This window comes from Myotis lucifugus, unplaced genomic scaffold, assembly GCF_000147115.1.
Source record: "Myotis lucifugus unplaced genomic scaffold, Myoluc2.0 scaffold_312, whole genome shotgun sequence".
NCBI classification, from domain to species: Eukaryota; Metazoa; Chordata; class Mammalia; order Chiroptera; family Vespertilionidae; genus Myotis; species Myotis lucifugus.
Genome location: NW_005871360.1, coordinates 636,316 through 649,104, shown reverse-complemented (window position 1 = coordinate 649,104; position 12,789 = coordinate 636,316). Strand labels below are relative to the sequence as shown.

Below are 12,789 nucleotides of genomic sequence, written 5' to 3'. Positions count from 1 at the left end.
ATATATATATCTGTGTGTGTGTGTGTGTGTATATATACATACATACACATACATACATACACACACACACACATATATATTAGAGGCCTGGTGCACGAAATTTGTGCATTTGGGGGGGGGTCCCTCAGCCTGGCCTGTGCCCTCTCACAGTCCAGGAGCCCCGCGATTGATCACCCCAAAGAGGTAGGCCCGCCCACCCGGCCGGGGTTCTGCGATGGATCGCCCCCTGCAGAGGGAAGCCCAGACTACCTGCCGCTGTGCCACTGGCCGGGTAGCCTGGACCTACCTCTTTGGGGCGATCTTGGAGCCCCCCCAATTGATCGCCCTGCTGACTGCCCTTTGCAGGGTGATCATGCGATCGATCGCGCCCCGCAGATGGAGGCCCCGCCCACCTGTCGCAGCCCATTGGTCGGTGGCCTGGGCCTCCCTCTTTGGGGCGATCATGGGGTGATGGCCAGGTCCCTGCCTTGGCTGGCTGGCGCCAGTGTGTGTCATAGTGTGGTCATCTGGACAGTTGTTCTGCTATTGGGTCGTTTGGTCGATTTGCATATTACACTTTTATTATTATAGATAGATATATTTAAAAATATATTTTTATTTCAGAGAGGAAGGGAGAGGGAGAGTTAGAAACATCAATGATAAGAGCGAATCATTGATTGGCTGCCTTCTGCACCCCCCCCCCCCCGATTGAGCCCACAACCCAGGTATGTGCCCTTGACCAGAATTGAACTCAGGACCCTACAGTCCGAAGACTGATACTCTCTCCACAGAGCCAAACTGGCTAGGGCCACAATTTTATATTTTAAAAAAAGTTACCTTTTGAACATGTAGCTCTACATCTTGCTGCGTACAGCTTCCAATTTTCTGATTCACTTTTCTCACAACACCTTCTACATCTACGATGCTCTCTTTGTTGATGCTGTTAAAAGAAAAAAATTTCCAACTTTAATCATCTCGTCAGAGTGTCAGAACTCATTTGGTGTTTCAACAGTAAAGCTGAATATATTAGACACTTCTTTAATAGAGTAAACCACTTGAGATAAACCCAGACTATTTAACAATACACTATTATGCAGCACACCTTGTGAGATTCCTTGAAGAGAAGATTTCTAGATGCCATCATTTAATTACCATTTATAAAATACTCTGGTTATAAAAGGACCAGCACTGAATCACAAGTAATAGGGAAAAGTCTTTCAATTATTTATTAAAGAACATTTCCCTGACTATATTTGAAATTTACTAAGATCAGCATTTCCTATAACAAAAAACACTGGCTTCAATAAATGCAATTACTGGGATGTAATGGAACTAAATAACAGAAGAAGGCCAACTGGAAACATTTCAAGATAATAAAAAGACATTGGGGTGCTGAAATTAAATCCTCATTGCCCATAGAACATATACTGTCATTTACTGAATTTATGGCAGACAATTATTGGATTGTGTAATCCCATTTAAGAATGTCACCCAGCCAGCATGACTTAATGGTTGAGCGTCGACCTCTAAACCAGGAGGTCACAGTTCGACTTGCTGTCAGGGCACATGCCTGGGTTTCGGGCTTGATCCCCAGTAAGGGGCATGCAGGAGGCAGCCAATCAATGATTCTCTCTCATCGTTTATGTTTTTCTATCTCTCCCCCCCCCCCACCCCTTTTCTCTCTGAAATCAATAAAATATATATATTTTATTTTATTTTTTATTTATTTTTTTAAAATATATTTTATTGATTTTTTACAGAGAGGAAGGGAGAGAGATAGAGAGTTAGAAACATCGATGAGAGAGAAACATCGACCAGCTGCCTCCTGCACATCTCCCACTGGGGATGTGCCCGCAACCCAGGTACATGCCCTTGACCGGAATCGAACCTGGGACCTTTCAGTCCGCAGGCCGACGCTCTATCCACTGAGCCAAACCGGTTTCGGCTAAAATATATATATTTTAAAAAAGAATGTTTATATGAAGCTAAATATACATTAAGAGTAAAATAAATGCATCTTCTGGGCAGTTTAATTCCACAGCAAACTTGAATTTTGCAGGAAAATCTGCTCTAGACTCCCTGTTTATCTGCTATGTCATAAACCCTAGTTAACTTTTGTATTAACCTCTCATGGTTCAATTCCCTATCCAGAATCATAGAGAATATAAACAAAAGATGTAATTCTCATAGTAAAGATTCTATGTATTCTGATGAAGTATTGAGTCCTTCCTTGGTAGTTATGGTGCTATTGGACAAGATTCCAGAAATCCAACAATGCTTATTTTACAAAAGAGAACACCACAATCCATTTCAATGAACACTTGCTCAGGGTTGGAAAAAGGATCAGAATGAGAATAGATGGAAAATGGTGAAGAAAAACATTTTTTTTCACTTCACTTTGCTACACTGCTTAAAATTTCATAGTGTCTGTTACCAACTACCTTAAAAAAAAAATCAATAGTACACACATAAGTCTTCTGAATGAGGGCTACCACCCTACACTGACTAAACCTGTGTATTGAAGAAACTCACAATTTATTATGGCAAAAGAGACAGTTGGTGAACTAAGATAAGGCTCCTCTGTGACCCAAAGGCACAAGAGGCTTCAGTTTATTCTTAAAAAGGCTTTCTAATACAGTGGGGCCTTGACTTAAGAGTGTCCCGACTAATGAGTTTTTTGAGATACCAGCTGTCTCTCTGCAGATTTTTTGCATTGAGTTGACAGAGTAATTTGAGTTAATGAACTCCTTAACGAGCTCGGTCTCGGAACGAATTAAACTCGTAAGTCAAGGCCCCACTGTACTGGCAGTCTAACGTCACTGAGCCTTTGGTCAATGTGACTACTGCCTACCAGGTGCCCTGTTTGTTTGCATGAGCAAACCGGATACTGGAGTATATAATTCAGGCCTCGTGAGAATTCTGCTGCTCACCTTAGACCTTTCCATAAGGAAGGTGTTTCTCTTCCTCACTGATGAGTGTGTTGCCTCGTAGAGTAACCTGACTTGTCCCAACCAGACCTCCACCTGCTCCATTCCACTATTTCCCTGGCCATCTTGGTTCTCCTATCTCTCCCTCTCTGACTCCCTTCCAGACAGCCTTCTTCAAGCCAACTTGCCTAGACCAATTCCAGCATGTCATAATTCTAAGTGGCTAAAGGCATTTCCCCAAACCTGAACAGGAAACTGATTGTGGCTGCCAGACAGTTAAAGGGCATCTTAATCTACATGTTATTGCCTCCTACTGACCAAACACCTGAACAGCCGTAGGCTATTCCCCTAACTGACAATGCTTAAGTGTATTATCTCCACCTTGCCTTAGGACAAATTGTTAATAAAAGCAAGGGTCCAAGACAAGGAGGGAGCCTTCAGTTCCTTTAGCTGAAGGTCCTCTGACCCCCAATGACTTTCAAAATTATATCTCGTCTCCGGACTCTTTATTAGTCTCTGGATTCTTATGTCATCTACGCGCAGCCTTTTCCAGAATCCTGAACCCTTCTTGATGCTGGGACAAGAACCCCGGCACCAACTCAATAAACACATCTACTCTCAACTAGTATCTTTCCAGAAAGAAACTGGAATATGGTAAAGATACCTTGCCTAAGGCTAACTAAAGTTTCAATTAAATAAAACAAAATTTTATCTTCTTTCTCCTTCAGAAGTACCAGATGATTCCTTTTATCCAGGACCTGAAACTTGGAACTGAGCCTACCTTCAGTTACTTCATTTAATTCAGTAGTATTATGTGCTAAAATACTTGATCAGTTAGATTAGAAAACAACCAGCATTTAAATATTGTTTCCAATACTAAATAACTCCAAAAGAACTTCTGAAAACCTGACCTATTTCTTAAACTAGGGCCAGAGTTAAACTTCTTAATCACAATTGGTCTATTGAATCAATTAAAAAGGTAGGATTAACCAGATATAGGGGATGCCTATAATTTTTTTTGCCCTTCCAATCTCAGTATTTCCCCTTACTATATCTACAAGCTACATGTTGTTAAAAGAATACTAGTAGCCTATTTAGATACTAGTAAAATCATTCCATGATTTTTAAACCTTGGATAATTTAGCTGTAATATCTCTATATCTACATCTACATCCATATCTATATATCTACCTCCATATCCTTCTATTTATCCCTATTTATTTATAGACATAAATGAATTTAGAAGGAAAGAACCTTAAAAAAAGTCAAATTTGTGAAAAAGGGTCAGACTAGAACTTGCTAGTTAGAACTAATAAAAAAGTTATAGTATATATAGAGTCAACACAAGAGGGATAGGAATACCTGAATAAGCTACTGCCAGTATTAGATAAAATTCCATTTTGTACAAAAATTCTAATAATTTTAACTAATATTGAATGTTAAAATGGCTTAATACTTTATGTGTATATACTATATAGTTTGACTGTTACCATAAAGAGACCCTGTTAAGGTTTCAGTTTTACATTTCAAAACTAATGCCACTATATCTATATTTTGAAAGAGGTTATGTCTAACGGGCAACTAAAAGCCTTAGAAGGAAGAAAATCCATAGTGGAAAGCAGAGGAACTCCTGGGAACTATTTTATTGTAGGAGAAATGGATGAAGCAAATAAAACACATCTTTTTTCAAGAGCTAAGTCAGCTATTTTTATTATTGCCACCGCCTCCCAAAACACACTACCACTGCATTGTGTTTTATACTGCTTTCATTTCCCAACTACCCTTTTGAGCCTACATATAATTAATCACTCTACAAACAAGATTAATTAGTATAGCCTTGATATTAAAAATGCCTCGATAGGCACAACAGACTTCATGTCATCCATTAGAAACTGTCAACCGTCAATTTAATAGTTAACTTCTACTGTCTTTAGAAAATAAAATTATAAAAAGCACCATTCTTTACATAAAGTACTTCATAAAAATATTTAGAGTTGGCTATCAAGTTTTTAAAAAAATATTTTTATTGACTTCAGAGAGGAAGGGAGAAGGAGGGAGAGATAAAAACATCAATGATGAGAGAGAATCATTGATCGGCTGCCTCCTGCACACCCACTACTGGGGATAGAGTCCACAACCCGGACATGTGCCTTGACAGCAAATCCAACTGTGACCTCCTGGTTCAGAGGTGGATGACGTTCAAACACTAAGCGAAGCCAGCCGGGCTCAAGTTTTTTTTTTTAAACAAATGATATATGAGTAACTCAAACAATCATAAAACATGCAACTTGGGAGAAAAACAAACAGTACTTGGTTATCTGAAGGAATAAAATCCCATCTTTCCAACACAAGTGCCATACATTTATTACTTAGGGCCTCACTAATAACTCCAGGGACACTTTCCTTATCTATAGTTCTCTCAATCTTCATTAAAAGCTTTTGCATGTCTACAATAAATAAAAGTAGGAAACTAAAAAAGTCTGGTGGAACTGTTAGAAATAGGTACAACTGTTGTATTAAATAACAGTTGACTGATGAATATATATTAAAAAACAGAACAAAACAAAAAACTGGAAAGTAGCAAAGAACCACATCTTTTTTTTTATTGATTAAGTTATTACATATGTGTCCTTATCCCCACATTACCCCCCATCCCTCCCACTCATGCCCTCACCCCCCTGTTGTCTGTGTCCATTGGTTAGGCCTATATGCTTGCATATAAGTCCTTTGGTTGATCTCTCCCCCTTACCCCCATCCTCCCCTATCTTCCCTCTGAGATTTGACGGTCTGATTGATGCTTCTCTGTCTCTGGATCTGTTTTTGTTCATCAGTTTATATTGTAAGAACCACATCTTTACCTAGCACAGTAAGAGATGTTCACAGTGATGGCCCTCTGTCATTAAGAAAAAGGAAGAATGTGTAAAATAGACTTCAAAGATTCTGTTAAAATGATCAAACTAGTTTCAATAATTGAAGGAGGTAAGCTTCATAGCCTAAAATAAAGAGTAATGTCTTATTAATGTTTCTGGGGAAAAAAATTAGAGTTCTTAGCATATCTCTGTGATACACTAAATTATTTGGCCCAACTCTTTATTCCCATGTGGTAGCAGTAATCATCCACACCTAGCCATGGCTTCAAGGTAGACAGAAGGTTACTTCTCTTCCCTTAGAATTCGGGGTTGGCCATATTACTTGCTTTATCAATGAGATGTCAGTGGATGTGATGCCAGCAAAGGCTTGAAATGTACTTATGCAGTTGAACTTGCCATTTAGCATCCCTGCATTTCTCTTGAGAGGATGATGCTCAGGTAAATTGATGGTCCAAAGAATCTGAGAAACACCAGGACCCAAATCACAACTTCAGAACAAGCCTAGATGAGCCAAACTCTAACTGACCCTCAGATGTAGAAGCAAGAAATCAAAGTTTGCCCAGCCAGCATGGTTCAGTGGTTGAGCATCAACCTGTGAACCAGAAGGTCATGGTTAAATCCCTGGTCTGGGATCAGGCCTAAACCGGCAGTCGGACATCCCTCTCACAATCCGGGACTGCTGGCCCCCAACCGCTTGCTTGCCTGCCTGCCTGATTGCCCCTAACTGCCTCTGCCTGCCATCCTGATCACCCCCTAACCACTCCCCTGCCAGCCTTATTGACGCCTAACTGCTCCCCTGCTGGCCCGACTGCCCCCCGACTGCCCTCCCCTGCCGGCCTGGTCACCCCTAACTGCCCTCCCCAGCTGGCCTGATCGCCCACAACTGTCCTCCCCTGCTGGCCATCTTGTGGAGGCCACCTTGTGACCACATGGGGGCGGCCATCTTGTGTGAGGGCATGATGGTCTGTTTGCATATTACCTCTTTATTATATAGGATATTTAAAAAATCAAAGTTTATTGTTATATGCAGCTGGGATTTTTCTTAAAATTCTATAATTCTATTTATTAAGCATTCATGAAATATATGACATTAACATAATTAAGTACATAAATTAATTTTAAAAATCCATATCCCAATAATACTTAAGAAATAATTCAACACACCACTTCCTCTTTCTATTTCCTTCTTTTTTCTTAGATAATCCATATTGTTTTATTTTTATACTAGAGGCCCGGTGGACAAAATTCATGCACGGGAAGGGTCCCTAGGCCTGGCCAGTGATCAGGGCCTTCCAGCTGCCGGCCGGGGCCTTCTTCATTCCGTGCTGTCCCCTGGTGGTCAGAGCACATCATAGCGAGCGAGCGAACTCCCGGTCGAACTCCCAAGGGGACAATTTGCATCCTAGGCTTTTATATGTATAGATAAGAGATTCACATTTCTATAATACTCCATAGGCTTTATTCATTTTGACATTACAAAAATTTTAACTGGTACTATTTAAAAATATATATATATATTTTTATTGATTTCAGAGAGGAAGGAAGAGGGAGAGCTAGAAAAATTAATGATGAGAATCACTGACCGCTGCCTCCTGCACACCCCCTACTGGGGATCAAGCCCACAATCCGGGCATGTGTCCTTGACCCTTCAGTCGGCAGGCTGACACTCTATCCACTGAGCCAAACCAGCTAGAGCTTAACTGATACTATTTACAGGTACAAGGTATGTAGTATTGAATTATACAATCACGGTACCTGTCCTGTCTTCATTCTAATTGGGAAGATAGTTTGAAAATAATTTTTTAAAATTTAAATTCTTTATTGTTCAAAGTATTACATATGTCTCCTTTTCCTTCCATTGACTTCTCCCCAGCCACTCCCACCCTCAGCACATGCCCTCACCCCCCTGCTGTCTGTGTCCACTGGTTATACTTATATGCATGCATACAAGTCCTTTGGTTGATCTCTTTCCCCCCTTCCTTGCCTTCCCTCTGAGGTTGGATGGTTTGTCCAATGCTTCTATGTCTCTGGATCTATTTTTGTTCATCAGTTTATGTTGTTTGTTATATTACACAAATGAGTGAGATCATGTGATATTTATCTTTCTCTGACTAGCTTATTTCACTTAGCATAATGCTCCCCAAGTCCACCATGCTATTGCAAATGGTAAGAGTTCCTTCTTTTTTACAGCACTGTGTAGATGTACCACAGTTTTTTTTAATCCACTCATCTGCTGATGGGCACTTAGGCTGTTTCCAAGTATTAGCTATTGTCAATTGTGCTATGAACAATGGGGTGCACTGTTAAGTGTACATATTCAGTGGCAGTCCCAATGTTGTGCAATCATCACCATTATTTATTTTCAGAACTTCTTCAGTATCCCAAATAGATACCCTGTACTCATTAAACAATTAACTCCCCTTTCCCTCCAACTACTCCCTACCCCAGCTCTTGGTAATCTCTATTCTATTATCTGTGTCTATGAATTTTACTATTCTAGGCCCCTCAAAGACGTAGAATCATATTTGTCCTTTTGTGTCTGACTTATTTCATTTAGCATAATGTTTTTAAGGTTCATCCATATTATAGCATATGTCAGAATTTCATTCCTTTTTAAGGTTGAATAATATTCCATTATATGTACATGCCACAGTATGTTTATTCATTCATCTAATGATAGGTTGTTTCCACCTTTTGTTCATTGTGAATAATGCTAGAACAATAACATACAATGATCGGCTTGAGTCCCCGCTTTAAATTCTTTTGGGTATCTACCTAGAAGTGGAATTGCTGGATCATATAAAAATTCTATGTTTAATTTTGAAGAACCGTCATATTGTTTTCCAAAGCAGCTGTACCCTTTTACAATCCCACTGGCAATGCACACAGGTTTCTCCACATCCTCACCATCATTATTTTCCATTCATTCACTCATTCATTGATTCATTATTGATTTTAGAGAGAGGAGGTGAGAGGGAAAGAAACATTGATGTGAGGAACATCTACTGGTTGCCTCCTGTATGTGCCTCAACTGAGGATCGTACCTGAAACCTGAGTATGTGCCCTGACTGGAATGGAACATGGGGTGATGCTCCAACCAAATGAGCCACATGGGTCATGCTATTTTCTGTGCTGGTTTTTTTTGGATAATGGTCATTCTAATGGGTATAAAGTGATGTCTTATTGTGGTTTTGATTTGCATTTCCCTAATGACTAGTGATATTGAGCATCTTTTCATGTGCTTAGTGGCTATTTGTATATCTTTGGAGAAATGTCTATTCAAGTCCTTGCCCATTTTGAAATAGGGTTTTTGTTGCTGTTGTGAGTTGTAATTCTAGATGTATTCTGGATATTAATCTTTTATTGGACATATGATTTGCAAATATTTTCTCCATCCTGTGGGTTATCTTTTCACTCTCTTGATGGTGCCCTTTGATACAAAGTTTTATATACATAAAATCACTGCTAAATCCAATGTCATGAAGCTTTTGGTGCATGTTTTCTTCTAAAGAATCTTATAGTTTTAACTTTTATATATTTAGGTCATTGATCTATTTTGAGTCAAGTTTATATATGGTATAAGATAAGGTCTTTTGCATGTGGATATCCAGTTTTCCTTGCACAACTTCTTGAAAAGATTGTTCTTTATCCACTGAATGGTCTTGACACCCTTGACAAAAATCAATTGACCACATATGTCAGGGTTTATTTCTGGGCTCTCTATTTTATTTCATTGGTCTATATGCCTGTCCTTATGCTGGTACTACACTGTTTTGATTACTGTAGCTTGGTAGTACATTTTAAAAAAATGTTCTTATTATTGATTTTTAGGGGGAGAGAGAGAGAGAAACATCAGTGAGAGAGGAAACATAATCAATCAGCTGCCTCCTGCATGCCCCCAATGGGGATTGAGCGCACAACCTAGGCATGTGCCCTGACTGGGAATCAAGCCTCTTGTTTCCTGGGTTGATACTCAACCACTAAATCACACCAGCTGGGCTGTCGTAAGTTTTGAAATCAAAAACTGTGAGTCTTCCAAGTTTGTTATTTTTCAAAAATTTTTTGGCTAGTCAGAGTCCCTTGAGATTCCATATAAATTTTAGGATGGATTTTTCTATTTCTGCCAAAAAAAAAAAAAAAGAAAGAAAGAAATGCCATTGGGATTGTGACAGGGATTGCACAGAATCTGTAGATCACTTTCAGTAGTATTGTCATAATACTGAATTTTGAAGTGGTTTGTTACACAGCAGTTTTCTTCTGCAACAGCTGACTAATACAATCTTAAGCTCAAAAAAGTTATAAAATTAAAAAAAAAACCACACCCTTAAGTTCAAAGCTATTATCTGATCATAATAAGGGTCTCTAAATGTTTATTTGCAGTTTATCATACACACATTACCAACCAACAGTGTACATTATGCACTATAAAAATTTTTTTAAAAACCAATATACAAAACTTTACTATAAAACATTAGGCTGATTTTTTATCAAACACAGCAGAATTTATCTGTTCAAGTGAATATTGTCCTCTTCAAAGTGACTGCTCAGGGAAAGAGGTTGGTCTATAAACACATTTCAAAATCAGAACTGCCTAAAACAATCCGAAAATGACATCTGGTATTACCTCTTGGTTTTGTCACACGTATTAGTTTTTTGGGGGGATCAATCTCATTTATACTTATTATTTACTATCCTTTAGAAACACTAAAGACCATGATAGGAATCTGGGTGGGAGAGTAGAGGAGACATTAAAAAAATATATCAGAAGAGAACCGCATTAGAAATACAAGGAAGTAACATGTTTCAAGAAGAGAACAGTTAATATATCAACCATAGGACTAATACAGATAGAAGATATTAAGCTTTACATATAGGGTTAACGTAGCTATAGATAATATATCAACTATTGGGCTGAGTAGTTATCTCTGAACATTGCTGATATTACAGGAGATTATACTCTCTTATTACTAAAAATTCCAATCTCTCTATATAAAAGGCTAATATGCAAAGTGTCCCCTCGGGAGTTCGACCAGGAATTCGCTTGCTCGCTATGATGTGTGCTGACCACCAGGGGGTGGCACTGAGCGAAGGAAGGCCCTGGCAGGCAGCTGGGGAAGGAAGGCCCCGGCCGGCAGCCAGAAGTCCCCAATCGGCCCTGATTGCCAGCCAGGCAATGTCTCCTCTACCCATGCAAAATTTCATCCACCGGGCCTCTACTGTTAAACAAATGTAAATTTAAAAATTTAAGTCCCCCATTATATAGCCAACCCCTCTTCCTATAATCACTGTTTTACTATTTGGTCTATACACCTCCACATTTTTTCTCATTTGCAAAAAATATGGAATGCTTCATAAATTTTCTGTCATCCTTCTACAGAAGTTTTGTTCATTTTCTCTGTATTTTTTAATGTTGAAGCATAGTTTTATTTTTTTATTTATAGTGCAAATGAAACTTATCTTAATATATGTAAATACCTTAACTATCACTATTCCCACATCAATTTCCTTTTATGTTCCAGTTCCTATGTGAAGTAGTTTACACATATACAATCTCGCTTAAACTTCACGAAAGTCTACAAAGTAGGTACTGTCACAATTTTACAGTTGAAGAAACAGACTAAAAGGTCAACTAATTAGCCTAAGATCACACAGCTAGTAAAATCACATACAGATGACTAGAGAATTGTTAGATTTAAAAATTAGCACCCAATTTTAAATACTACAGAATGTATCATCAGCTCACTCTGAAATAATACATTCTCAATCTTAGAAGCTCACAAGCTGCCAGACTCCATTATAGTTTATAAGAAAGAAACTGGAAAAAACAGGCCCTTCATGAATAATTTTCAAAATGCTCAAGAATCGTGCTACCTTCTCCAATAATGCTGATGCATCTTGATGTCCCGCTATTGCTGCCAGCTTCAATAGAAATTCATCAGAATCTTTGTATAAAACAACATGAAGTTATATTTAAAGTTATAGTTAACTTAGAAGAATTAATCCCATAAACTCTCTGGAATTTTGACACCAGATTTTAGACCTACTTTTAAAGTATATCTTTATTGAAATTTTCAATACAAATACTGAACTGGACAGGGCCAAATACAGAAGTTCTGCTTCTCCTACAATAGATAACTGCCTCTTTATAAACCACTTAAGCTCAGAATTGCAACCCACAACAGTATAATGACTTAGCGGCCTATGTTTACCAAATTGTCCACATGATGCTCAAGGGGTACCCACATACCCAACTCCCTGTGGGCCTCAACTATAGGTGATCTATACATATACTTCTACCACAGCACCCGTAACATGTCTCTGTATGCAGCTGTTTACCTATATTTACTCTCTTACCAAATTAAGTTTCTTAAGTATTATATGTATCATTGTGTACAAGCCTAATATGGTGCCTTTACCAGAGCAGGTACTAAATAAGTTTTCTAAATCAACGAGACTTCTGAGGATTTTGATATTTTACAATTTTAAAAGTTAATGCAGCAAACTGAATTTTAGCTTACCAACTATGTAAAATATTTCTTTTGTAAAAGATCTAAAAGTAAACAAACTTGCAGGTAGCTAGGTGACTCATTGGAGAATGGGAAAGATACTTGTGACTCATCAGCTACCAATAAATCACTTAACCACAATGACTAATACGAAGAAAACTTAAAAAAATATATGTATATAAATAACAGTCTGAAAAAGTCTTTTTTTCTTTTCTTTTTCCAGAATCCAAAAATTTCTATGTTGGGAGCGAGACATGTTAAATAATCACAACTAGCAAAATATAATTTTTAACTTTAACAACTGCTTTTTCTTTTAATCTTTAATTTCTTTATTGATTAAGGTATTACATATGTGACCTCATTCTCCCCATAAACCACCCCCACCACCACTCATGCCCTCACCCCCCTGTTGTCTGTGTCCATTGGTTGGGCTTATATGCATGCATATAAGTCCTTTGGTTGATCTCTCCCCCTTACCCCCACCTTCTCCTACTTTCCCTCTGAGGT

The 12,789-nt window shown here is 38.4% G+C and overlaps 1 protein-coding gene across 3 annotated transcripts in view; it reads right to left on the bottom strand.

Moving 5' to 3' along the window:
* DARS (aspartyl-tRNA synthetase) overlaps positions 1-12,789 on the bottom strand; it is a 69,088-nt gene that overhangs the window by 21,478 nt on the left and 34,821 nt on the right. For all 3 annotated transcript variants that reach the window (XM_023764023.1, XM_006100434.3, XM_023764024.1), the window contains one exon: positions 817-919. In XM_023764023.1, coding sequence (XP_023619791.1) covers positions 817-919 — 103 coding nt within the window. The remainder of the gene's footprint in view (positions 1-816; positions 920-12,789) is intronic.